Below are 13,448 nucleotides of genomic sequence, written 5' to 3' on the forward strand. Positions count from 1 at the left end.
GGTATCTAAGAGAGATAAGAGCTTTTTATTAATAGAATCTCTATCATTATAACTTCTAAAAATTAATAATTCTTTAATATCAAATAGCATTGACTAGATATTTATGCCAATTGTGTTAAAATACAATTAAAAGTTGCTGACAATACTATTCAAATTAAATATTTTTACACTAATCAACATTCAGTAATGGACAACTTGGAAAGTCTCAAATTCTAGACTAGATTTTATCAGAACTATGACTCATATAACAGCATAACTTTGTAAAATATCCCTATGTGGGTCAAAACCATTGTGCCATAACATTATGACTTATCAACGATAAGTGATATGTAGTTTAGGAATAAATAAAATTAACAAATGAAAACCTCACCTATATTTAAGAGGAAACATTAAAGATTCCAGGGCTCTACAAGCATCGCTAAGTCTCTGGAAACTTGCAGAATGGAAGAGAACCTTATTTTCTGTGAGGACTGCACAAAAGAGGCTGAGGACATTTTGAATTCCTGAAAACATAAGAGCAAGGACTTACAAATGCATTTAATTTTATATGTGTTGTCAACAATCATAGACAGTATACACAGAAAGAAAAAGCCAGTAATTTTGGACTCTCTGAAGGAAAATACTTGGTTAAACTGTAAATTCCATATAATCTATGAGTATTTGTTTTCCCAAACTTTCAGTTTTGCCTTTATTCTTCAAATCAGGTAACACTCATTGAACATATTAGTTGTTTGGAAACACTATTACCTTCTTTTCAATTTCATCTCTAAGGCCTGTATTTAGGTTCCTGTTTTAGAATGCTAGCATTGTTCTAAAAACTAACCCCTGCAGAGTCTATTTGTCTGACGTTAATAATACCACACCAGCTTTGTTGTTGTTGAAATTTGCCTACTATATCTTTTCTCATCTTTTAATTTCAACCTTTCTCTACTTCTTGTAAACAGCATACACAAATGCTCCGCAATTTAATGATAGGGTTACGTCCCAATAAACCCATTGTAAAGTTGAAAAATCTTAAATTGAACATAAATCAGAGACTGTAACTGAAATATTTTTAATCCAGTCTGACAACTTTTGTCTTTTAACTACTTCACTTAATCCATCTATACTTATTGTAATTATTGAGATATACACTATATATAGAGATAAATGCGGTATCTTATTTTATGCTTTTTCTTTTTCTTCTTTTTTTTTTTTTTTTTTTTGAGATGGAGCCTTGCTCTGTCGTCCAGGCTGGAGTGCAGTGGCACGATCTCAGCTCACTGCAAGCTCCGCCTCCGGGTTCATGACATTCTCCTGCCTCAGCCTCCTGAGTAGCTGGGATTACAGGCGCCCGCCACCATGCCCAGCTAATTTTTTCTATTTTTAGTAGAGACGGGGTTTCACCATTTTAGCCAGGATAGTCTTGCTCTCCTGACCTGGTGATACGCCTGCCTCGGCCTCCCAAAGTGCTGGGATTACAGGCGTGAGCCACCGCGCCTGGCCTGGTTTTTATTTTTTCTATCTTCTCTTTTTTCTTTCTTTTCAATTTCTCCTGTCTCTTCTTTCATCCCCTCTGTTAGTATGGTATTTATAAACTCTTTTTCTATTTTTTTGGTGGCAACTCTAGAAAATACGATATACATACTTATGAAATTGAAGTTATATATATCATTTCTTATTTTCTCCTGTTTATTACTGAACCAAATTACCTTTCTTTATATCACTTCAACTTTAATCATACACACCCGGTAAAGCAAGAGTCCCCATTTGTTTTCTCAAGGTAAAATACTATATTTTCCCTTTATCATAGCTTATTTCTTCATGTGACATGCAAATTTCCTTAGTCTATTATTAATTGCTATTCCCTCTTATCACTTCCAACTTATCCCATGTGATACCTCAGAATTTTTAGTTCAGATTTTAATCTTCATTCATTTTCACTAATGTAAGAGTTTCGTAAGTGATTTTCCTAATCCAGTCCTTATTCCCTTCAAATCTACCCTCCAGATAGTTTCTAGAATAATGGAAAAAAACTAAATAATGATTAAAGAAATCAAAGTACAATTTTCAAGCGGTTTTTAAAATTCATATTAAATCCACAAGAATAAATGCTACAAATTTTGCAAAAAATATTCTTTTGGATTTAACATGAATTTTTAAAACCCACTAAGGTTTTGGTACACTTAAACAACAGTGGAAATGAATGAGCTAGTATTATATGTATTATCATGACTAACTCTCCCAAGTATAATACTGAGTGAGGGTAGTAAGGTGCACAATGATTATATAGCTGTGAAAAGAAAATAAATCTCAGGACCCCCAAACCACCAAGCCAAAGGGAAGTCAAGCTAGGAACTGCACCAGGAAAACCTACCTCCATTTTATTCCTAAGTAAGATAGCTACAGAAATTAAAAAAAAAAAAAAAACAAAAAAAAAGAACTACATACCTCCCATACCTCCCTCACAACTTGCCCACAAGGAAATTCCTTGTGGACAAAGGACAGACAAAACTCAAAGTCACTCCTGTACTCCTGTGAGACAAATGCATATCTGATTGCTTCCTCTGCCCTATTGTTTCACTAAGCCAGACTAAAGCTTAAGTGACTATTCCTCTATCTTCCTCTCACATGTAAATTGTGTATTCAGTAAAAGGCTAATCAGAGACTCAAAAGAATGCAACCTTTTGTCTCTTATATACCTATGACCTGGAAGCCCCCTCCCCTGCTTTGAGCTGTCCCGTCTTTCCAGACCTAACCAATGTACATCTTATGCATATTGACTGATGTCTCATTGTTACAGCAGGTAGCTAGCCAGACATGAGCAGGGAAGGAGAGGATCCCCCATCCCCATGCCACCACCAGGAATGTCAGGCAACCATCAGGTGATGGTCAGGTGATTATTAAACTGTCTCTCTAAAATAATAATTGGTCATAGCTGATGCCACGGAAAGGCAGTCTTCCAATAGACAGAAACATCAGAAACTGGTGATCAGCAGCTTCCTGATAAAATCTCAGGAGCTGGCGAGCGGGCTCATGCCTGTGTAGTTAAGAGGCAAAATGGCAGAGTTTAACTGTTATATGACCCTCTAGGAACATTTGGACTGGTAAAGGAAGAAAGCCTCCAGTGAGCATGCGTACAATTCCAGTAAACACACTGCACATGTGCCCCCTACCAAATGCTGACAGGCCTTTGTGCATGCGGAGTGCCCACCCCAAGGGAAGAATCCGGGGAGGAGAGATGCAAGACCCCGGACGCATGACAACATATAAAATCCCAAGTCAAAGCTCAAACAGTGCACTTGATCTCTCAAGTCATCTGCTTGGCCCTCTTCCAAGTGTACTTTACTTCCTTTCATTCCTGCTCTAATACTTTTAAATAAACTTTCACTCCTGCTCTAAAATTTGCCTTGGTCTCTCACTCTGCCTTATGCTCCTTGGTTGAATTCTTTCTTCTGAAGAAGCAAGAATTGAGGTTGCTGCAGACCTCTATGGATTTGCTGTCGGTAACATACTTTGGTGCTGTGATTTGGATACATTCCCTAATGTTAACATACTTTGGCGCCACGTGACTCAAATATGCTTCCTCAGTGGTAAGATATCTCTATGCCTCAACTTCTTTGGCTGGAGGTGTTTAACCCCTGTACACAGTTTCGTTTGCTCTTTTCATTCTTCTGCTTACTAACCAACCCCCAGAACAATTCTTCTTGGCCACAGTGGCTCTGTTCCCCAAGCTCATCTCTCAACTCCTGCTGATGTACGGTAGCTCACAGGGGTAGGAAGGACCTTGGAGTCCTTCCCAGGTAAGATCCTTGACCTGAGACACAATGGCTCTCCTAGACAAGAGGTTCATGAGAGTGGTAGGGCTAAAGCCTAAACCATGCAATGTCTGGGGTCTCCTCTGCTTTTTCAACTCAAATTGGCTCTTTTCCAAAAACCCACACCACCTATTCTGTTTTCTCTGTATGTATTCTGAAATGGCCTTGTACACCCTCCGGACCGTCCACCTCGAGGCAAGTCAGCCTCTTTTGCTTTCACTTTGCATGCCATGTAACTGTTATTTGTACACCCTCAGCTCTTGCTGAATTTGTGCAGCAGCAAAAACATGGGCTCCCTTGTGGATATCTAGAGACTTAACACTAGTTTTTACCTTACCAGCTCAGATGACCTCTAATCCTGCCTGTGTCTGTTGGCACATTGCCAGGACAGACACTAATTGGATCCCCAGTCAGCTCCTTATGACTTACCATATGCTTTTTGTTCCTGTTACGGTCCAGGGCTGAGTTTTCCGGTGGCTTTTGAAGTAGTTTTCCACCCGCATGGGGCCTCATTCTAGCCCTTTAAGGACCCCACCTACTTGCTTTTTTTGAGTTAGCACCCCTTCGGGAGGAGGGGAAATTCTTCCTTTCCCATTTGTGAGTTCCTACATCAAGCCCTAAGTCCTCCAGAGGTTACTACTTTATGTTAAGAAGACAAATAAATGTTGCCCTCTCAAATCCAGGGGATGCTGTTTTTGGAAGCATAAGAAGGCTTTCCATGATTATTCCTCTGGCTTCCTCCCACTTCCTCCTGGAGCTTCCATTTCTCTAATCACTTCCATGCCCTTCTCAATATTCATCAAAATCTTCAAGGTCATATTTGAAGGGAGGGAAGTTCAGCCCCCTTGCAGCAGTTAGCTGAAAATCAAGCTTCTTGTCTAGTTAGAGAACAAAGGAAATGGGAATCTGAGAAAAGGGATAATCATTTTGTTGCAAGAAGGCTCCAAGTGAGAGTCACTGGAAGGTCATGGAGGCAAGAATATAGGATGGCCCAAGGCCGTCGGCACAAGAGACCCATACGACAGAGACGAAGGCTGGTCCCGGGTTAACACATTATCATTATAACAGAGATGAAGGCAAGGTTAAGGGTACGTGGTAAGTCCAGTTCATTCTGGAACCCCACAGATGAACAGGAGAGGGCTCTCTGTTCTCTCTGGTATCTCCTCTGTGAAAAGAGCATACCGAAGTTAAGGGTACATGGTAAGATCAGCTCATTCCAGAACCCTAAGGACAAATAGGGGACGTCCTATTCTGGATAATAGGAAGAGAAGACGCTTTCTTTTTTCTTTTTTTTCTCATCTATTCTCTCCTCACAGATGGGTAACTGCATCTTCATACCACAGGACACGCCCCTCACATGCATTCTCAAGAACTGGGAAAAGTTTGACTCCAAAACCCTAAAAAGGAAAAGGCTAATATTTTTCTGTAACACTGACTGAATTGAATACAAGCTCCAAGACCAGGAATCTTGGACAGAAAACCAAAATTTTAATATGATCTATCAACTAGATTTACTTTGCCGCCAGCAGGGAATATGGATAGAAATCCCCTATGTACAGGCCCTCATAGCCCTATGAAACAACCTTGACCTTTGTTGGGCTTGTAAAATGGATCTAGTGATGATAGCTGCCATAGTCAGGCAGCCCCCTCTGGCTGGTTCAGGACACTCCTTATTGGGTTTACCCTGGTTTCAAGCCCCAGAGGAGCAAAAGATGACGGCTCAAACCCCACTGCCCCTTCTACCTCATTATATTCAAGTCTCCCAGGCCCGGAGCCCCTCCATATCCAGGGCTATCCTCTGGACACCACCCTCTTAGGTCACGCCCCCTTCAAGAGGTCAGTAGCCCCAGTGGACCCACTAGAAACCAGACTCCATTCACTATGTAAGGCCTGAGCCAAATTACAACAGAACTATGGGAGTTTATGGAGGACCCTGACAAATACATCAAAGGGTTCTGTAAACTGGGATTAACATTTGAACTCACTTGGAGGGATTTCTCAGTCATACTAGGGCAAATTCTGTCTAAGGGAGAAAGTGATTCCATTATGGAGGTGGCCCAACAATTTGCAAATCCAATGCATACGACTGACCCGGGTGGCTACCCTGTAGGAGCCATCACAGTTCCTCAGGTTGACTCCAATTGGGATTACAATACCCAGGGAGGTATATGGGGAAGAAACCACATGTTCCTCTGGTAGAAGGGATAAAAGCTAGCAGAACAAAGGCTGTGAACTATAATACAATGGCTTTAATAGATCAAGGCCCTCTTGAAAACCCCATCACTTTCACAGAGAGACTACAAGAGGCCCTAGTGAAACATACTAACCTAGACCCAGAGACATCAGAAGGGCAACTGGTCCTACAGGACCGTTTCCTAACTCAGGCAGCCCCAGATATTCAGAGGAAACTCCAAAAGCTAGCACTGGGCCCCAATACCCCTATGCCTGACGTTCTCAAAACAGTTGCCTTGGTCTTTTACAGCAAGGACCAGAAGGAAGAAGAAAGGGCTCAGGAAAAGGAGAGGCAAATGGAAAAGTGGCAGCTCCAACTATTGGCTGTCTTACAAGTCCACCAGCTCCCTCCAATTTGCCCTAGGAATATCTTCTCAAATAATTGCCATTGGTGTGAGAAGCCAGGCCACTGGAAGGCCAACTGCATCAATGGGACAGATGGGAAAAAGCCTTGCATGGCTTGCCCCCTCCACCACAAGCTTGAGAACTGGAAATAGGACTGCCCTGAGGGCTGGAGGGCTCCTGGGAGAGAATCCTTTGTCTTGAGCTGACGGGGGCCTACAGTCCAGCTGGCTCCCAGATCAAACATCACTATTGAAGGGACAGAGCCAAGGAATGCTTTGCATGTGGCAGGTAGGACTATAAGTTTTCTTTTGGACACTGGAGCAGCCTACTCAATGCTCACCTCTTTTCCTGGGCAATTATCCTCCAAATCCTACCAGATAATGGGGATAAATGCAGTGCACATAACCAGGAGGTTTACTCCTCCTTTGTGCTGCCTATCTGGGGGAACTGTCTTTTCTCACTCATTTTTAGTGTTGCTAGAATGTCCCATACCCCTTTTGGGTAGAAATATTTTATTTAGACTAGAGGCTCAGTTAACCTTTCCTCCAGGGCAGACATCCCCTTTTTGAACTGCAATCTTATGCCTCAAGGAAACCACACACAAGGATGAACTGCCCATGGACTGTCTCATTAATCCAGAGGTCTGGATATGTTCCTATTGTCATATATAACATTTAAATATGTTACAACTGCAAAACAGTTAAAATTATCATTCTATATATTTTTATTTATTATACTTTAAGTTCTGGGATACATGTGCAGAATGTGCAGGTTTGCCAAATAGGTATACCTGCGCCATGGTGGTTTGCTGCACCCATCAACCTGTCATCTACATTAGGTATTTCTCCTAATGCTATCCCTTCCCTACCCTCCCCACCCCCTGACAGGCCCTGGTGTGTGATGTTCCCCTCCCTGTGTCCATGTGTTCTCATTGTTCAACTCCCACTTATGAGTGAGAACATGTGGTGTTTGGTTTTCTGTTCCTGTATTAGTTTGCTGAGAATGATGGTTTCCAGCTTCATCCATGTCTCTGCAAAGGACATGAACTCATCCTTTTTATGGCTGCATAGTATTCCATGGTGTATATGTGCCACATTTTCTTTATCCAGTCTATCATTGATGGACATTTGGGTGGGTTCCAAGTCTTTGCTATTGTGAACAGTGCTGCAATAAACATAGGTGTGCATGTGTCTTTACAGAATGATTTATAATCCTTTGGCTATATACCCAGTAATGGGATTGCTGGGTCAAATGGTATTTCTGGTTCTAGATACTGGAGGATCATCACACTGTCTTCCACAATGGTTGAACTAATTTACACTCCCACCAAGAGTGTAAAAGAATTCCTATTTTTCCACATCCTCTCCAGCATCTGTTGTTTCCTTTTTAATGACTGCCATTGTAGCTGGCATGACATGGTATCTCATTGTGGTTTTGATTTGTGTTTCTCTAATGACCAGTGATGATGAGCTTTTTTTCATGTTTCTTGGACACATAAATGCCTTCCTTTGACAAGTGTCTGTTCATATCTTTCACCCACTTTTTGATGAGGTTGTTTTTTTCTTGTAAATTTGAGTTCCTTGTAGATTCTGGATATTAGCCCTTTGTCAGATGGATAGATTGGAAAAATTTTCTCGCATTCTGTAGGTTGCCTGTCACTCCTCTGCTGATAGTTTCTTTTGCTGTGCAGAAGCTCTTTAGTTTAATTAGATTCCATTTGTCTATTTTGGTTTTTGTTGCCATTGCTTTTGGTGTTTTAGACATGAAGTCTTTGCCCATGCCTATGTATCGGTATTGCCTAGATCTTCTTCTAGGGTTTTAATGGTTTTAAGTCTTACATTTAAGTTTTTAAGGCATCTTGAGTTAAGTTTTTTAAACGGTTTAAGAAAGGGGTTGAGTTTCAGTTTTCTGCATATGGCTAGCCAGTTTTCCCAACACCATTTATTAAATAGGGAATCCTTTCTCCATTGCTTGTTTTTGTCAGGTTTGTCAAAGATCAGATGGTTGTAGATGTATGGTGTTATTTCTGAGGCCTGTGTTCTGTCCCATTGGTCTATGTATCTGTTTTGGTACCAGTACCATGCTGTTTTGGTTACTGTAGCCTTGTAGTATAGTTTGAAGTCAGGTAGCGTGATGCCTCCAGCTTTGTTCTTTTTGCTTAGGACTGTCTTGGCTATACAGGCTCTTTTTTGGTTCCATTTGAAATTTAAAGTAGTTTTTTCTAATTTTGTGAAAAAAGTCAATGGTAGCTTGATGGGGATAGCATTGAATCTATAAATTACTTTGGGCAGTATGGCCATTTTCACGATATTGATTCTTCCTATCCATGAGCATGGAATGTTTTTCCATTTGTTTTTGTCCTCTCCTATGTCCTTGAGCAGTGGTTTGTAATTCTCCTTGAAGAGGTCCTTCACATCCCTTGTAAGTTGTATTCCTAGGTATTTTATTCTCTTTGTAACAATTGTGAATGGGAGTTCACTCATGATTTGGCTGTTTGTCTATTAGTGGTGTATAGGAATGCTTGTGATTCCTTTATGCTTTTTTAAAAACTAAGAGAAGAAATAAAAAAATACACATATAGTCTATTTACCCACAGATTTGCCATTTCTAGTGTTGTTTGTTCGTGTGAAATCGAATTATTAACTGGTCTCTTTTTCCTGAAATCTTAAGGATTTCCTTTTGTTTTTATTTTTTATTGTTTTTTTGAGACACAGTCTCACTCCATCACCCAGGCTGGAGTATAGTGGTGCGATCTTGGCTCACTGCAACCTCTGCCTCCCGGGTTTAAATGATCCTTCCACCTTAGCCTCTCAAGTAGCTGGGACCATAGGTGTACGCCACCACATCTGGATAATTTTTGTATTTCTCTATAAACATGGGGTTTCGCCATGTTGGTTGTGAACTCCTGGGCTCAAGTGATCCACCCACCTCAGCCTCCCAAAGTGTTAGGATTTCAGGCATGAGCCACCATGCCTGACCTTCCTTTTGTATTTCTTATAGAGCAGGTCTACTAGCGATAAATCTGTTTTTGTTTACTTGGAAATGTCTTCACTTTATCTTTGTTTCTGAAAGACAGTTTTGCCAGTGACAGAATTCTTGTTTGGTATTTTTTTCTTTCAGTGCTTTTAATACGTCACATCAATGCCTTCTGGCTCCCGTTCTTTCTGTTGAGAGACCCACTGCAATAATATAGTTCTATTGATTCATATTGATGAATTATTTTCTCTTGCTGTTCTCAAGGGTTTGCCTTTCACCAGTTTCACAATCATACTGTGTCCACATGGGGATTTTTTTACTGTTAACCTAGGCTTCATTGTGCTTCTTGGGTCTACAGGTTAATGATTTCAACAAATTTTGCTAAGTTTTTGAGCATTATTTCTTCAAATACGTTTTTCTAATCACCCCCATATGCATCCAATGGAGATGCTCTGTACCTAAAAGGTATTATTGTCTCAAAGGTCTCTGAGAATCTGTTATTTTTATTTCAATCTTTTTCTCTATGTTCTTTATATTGGATCATTTCTGTTGGTCTTTCACCAAATTTTATTGATTTTTATTTCTGACATCTCAAATGTGCTGTTAAGCTCAGCTAGTGAATTTTTTGTTTCAGTTATTTATTTTGAGAAAGGGTCTTACTCTGTTGCTCAGGCGGTAGTGCAGTGGCATAATCACAGCTCACTGCAGCCCCAGCCTTCTGGGCTCAGGCGATCCTCCTACCTCAGCTTCCTGCGTAGCTGGGACTAAGGGGTGCACCATCACACCTGGCTAGTTTTTTATTTTGTAGAGATGAGTTCTCACTATGTTTCTCAGGCCGGTCCTGAACTTCTGGGCTTAAAAGCTCCTCCTGCCTCAGCCTCCCAAAGTACTGGGATTACAGGTATGAGCCACGATGCCTGGCCTGTTTCAGTTATCATACTGTTCAATCTACAATATCTATTTGGCTCTTTTTCAGTTTTTACTTCACTACTGAAATTGCCTAGGTTTTTGACCACTGTCCTTATATTTTGTCTTAATTCTTTCAATATGGCTACCATTAATTCTTTTAGCATATTTATAACAGCTGATTTAAAGTCCTTATCTGCTAAATCCGGTATGTGTGCTCAAAGTCAGTTAATACTATTTTTTTTTTTCCCTGAGTATGGGTTACACTTCACTGTTTGAATGCCTCTTGCTTTTCGGTAAAAATTGGACATCATAAATAATATACTGCACTAAATTTGAATTATATTTTTTTCCTGAAAGCTTTTTTTTTTTTCTTTGAGAGGGTGCTCACTGCTTTAAGCTGCAAAATCTTCTTGTAATGTTAGGCTGCTGATGTCTGGTTTAAAAATTTTTATTTTTATTGTTTAGCTTGGGTTCCTAGGGGTTATCCCTGTGTTTGCATGGTTCACTTGGTCAGTCCATAATTTGGGCAGAGGTTGTACTCAAATACCTTGAGCCAATAAAGCTTCTATGTACTGCTGACCAATTTTGCATGGGTTGAAGCACGCTCATAGTTTAGCCAGATTTTAAGTATGCTTTCAGTTTCAGACATGTGCATAGTTAGCCAGGCACGTAGAGAGACATTGTCTAGTTCTTCTAAGACTTTCTCCTCTTCACAATTTCTCTGTTAAATTTCTGGCTGATGTGCCACTAGCCCCAACTATGACTGTAATTCAGACAGGCATCTGATGTTTTTCTCCTTTCATCTCCTACTGGGTTCAATACTTTTACCGATAATGATTCCATGGGTTTTAGCCCTCCATCCCAAATAAATTCCACTCCATCTGGTAGCAAAGCTGGTTTTCCATCCAGCCCTACTCTGCCGCTACCAGTCTCACTGACAAAGCTGGGATGTAGGGGAGAGGGGGCAACCACCAGATAAGAATGCTGCAGACTCCTGCTGTTTTTACACAAAGTTCTAGCATGAATAAATGTTTCCAAATTTGTCATTTGCTTTTGGTCAATTTCCAGAGCCCTGAAATTGTTGTATTCAACAATTTTGTCTAGTTTTATACTGGTTCTTTGGGGGAAAGGATTTGCTAAACTCTTTGTACTGTCTTTGGTGATGTTAATTTTGTCTCCTAAATTTTGTCCAATGCTGTCCAATTTCTCCAATGAATACTTACTATTTTTCCTCCAACTAAAAAGCAATCTGCATCAAGACACTTTAAGACCACGTAAATATCTCATCTCTCACCAAAATGCCTGGCTAGATTTAGCATCTACTGATAATTTCTGCTTGAATAGATCTTTACTATAATGATTATAATTTTCCAAATGCAGCACTCACTCTGTATTTCCCAGTCAGCACTTGGCATTCTACATAGCAGAGTCCTCCTTTTCCTCTACTTACTTGCTCATTCATTCATTCATTCATTATCAGTGTGGACTCATAAATATCTACTTTTTCCTAACAGTCTGTAAGTCACTACTGTCCTTAATTTTTCTGGTGCTAAACATGTCCTAGATTTATGCAGTAGGAGCCCTTTAACTTAGTTCCTGTGTCCTTGAGACAGAGCTCTTTTCTTTTTCCAGGCTCATACTGTACTTACCCTGTCCTAGCCCTAGTCCAACCATTTCTCCTAAGAGTCCTGGTTCTCTTTGGTGAGAAATGGTATCAAAGACCAAAATTTTAGGTGTTAGGGCATGTGTTAGATCATTTCTACTGGGGTGACTTTGCTTCTAGGCCACTTTTGCCTATAGATGGAGCTAGGAAATATATGCATGTACATATATACATACACATACATACATGAGAACATATACATGCATATGTATTTGAGAAATCCTGAGTCTATGCCATTATTTTTAATTCCATTCCATCCCCACAGGGTACCCCTCACTATCCCAATTCATATTTGTATGTTCCTTCTTCCACTGAGAATCCTGGAACCTAATAACATCAACATACTTATTCATTTGCTAAATCCTGTATTACACATAAAAGAGCTTCAGAATTGTTTCAGGCATTTTAACTAAAAAAAAAAAAAAAAAAAAAAAAACGAAAATGGAGTTCACTATTTGTTTGCAATTCTCTTCCCAAAACTGACCAAAGCTGAGTTTGTACAGTCAAATACTCATAAGTTACTAAAGTAACTTAGTTTTTTTTCCCTCTTCAGTGTGGTTACATTATTTAAATGACAGTACAGTTTGTTTACATATGCTTTTAATTTTAAGGTAATATTTTCTTTCCTTTCTTCTTATCCTAATTGAATTTTTTAATATATGTAAGACACAAATATGCTACCAGAAGTCAAAATAATACAAGAAGATACACTTAGGGAAGTGTCATTCCCTCCCTCAATTAATAGTAAGTACTGTACCAGGCCTGGTGCAGTGGCTCATGCCTGTAATCCCAGCACTTTGAGAGGCTGAGGTAGGTAGATCGCTTGAGCCCAGGAGTTCAAGACCAGCCTGGGTAACACAGGCTTTACTAAAAAATACAAAAATTAGCCAGGCATGGTGGTGTGTGCCCACAGTCTCAGCTACTTGTGTGGACGCTGACGTAGGAGGACTGCCTGAGCCCAGGAGGTCGAGGCTACAGTGAGCTGAGTTTGCACCACTGCACTCCAGCCTGGGCAACAGAGCAAGACGCACCCTGTCTCAATAATAATAATAATAAAATAATAATACTGTATCAATGCCAGTTCCTGGTATCCATAATGTACTATGATTATGTAAAATATTGTTATAGGAAGGTGGGTACTGCATACATAGGGACTCCGGATGAATTTAGTTATTTCTTGTGAGTCAAACTATTTAAAATAAAGAGTGATACTTTTAAAGTCTGTGGATGTATTAGTTTTCTATGGTTGCTGTAACAAAGTACCACAAATTTGGTGGCTTAAAACAAGACAAATTTATTATTTTACTGTTGTGGAAGTCCTGTGATCAAATTTTCCAGCTTCTGGTGACTTCTCACATTCCTTGTCTTGTGGTTTCCTTCCATCTTCAAAGTTGACTATGAGCAGTCATACTGTATTACTCTGAAGGTAAATCTTTTGCCACCCTATTAATGACTCCTGAGGTTATCGTGGGTCCACCTGGGGTGGGAGCTTCCTAAAAGGACTGACCCTTGAGGTAGATTTTGAC

At 40.0% G+C, this 13,448-nt stretch overlaps 1 protein-coding gene across 6 annotated transcripts in view; it reads right to left on the minus strand.

Moving 5' to 3' along the window:
* SBF2 (SET binding factor 2) overlaps nt 1-13,448 on the minus strand; it is a 531,976-nt gene that overhangs the window by 236,556 nt on the left and 281,972 nt on the right. For all 6 annotated transcript variants that reach the window (XM_063710649.1, XM_063710648.1, XM_063710650.1 and 3 more), the window contains one exon: nt 371-503. In XM_063710649.1, coding sequence (XP_063566719.1) covers nt 371-503 — 133 coding nt within the window. The remainder of the gene's footprint in view (nt 1-370; nt 504-13,448) is intronic.

The sequence above is a fragment of the Gorilla gorilla genome, chromosome 9, assembly GCF_029281585.2.
Source record: "Gorilla gorilla gorilla isolate KB3781 chromosome 9, NHGRI_mGorGor1-v2.1_pri, whole genome shotgun sequence".
Lineage (NCBI taxonomy): Eukaryota > Metazoa > Chordata > Mammalia > Primates > Hominidae > Gorilla > Gorilla gorilla.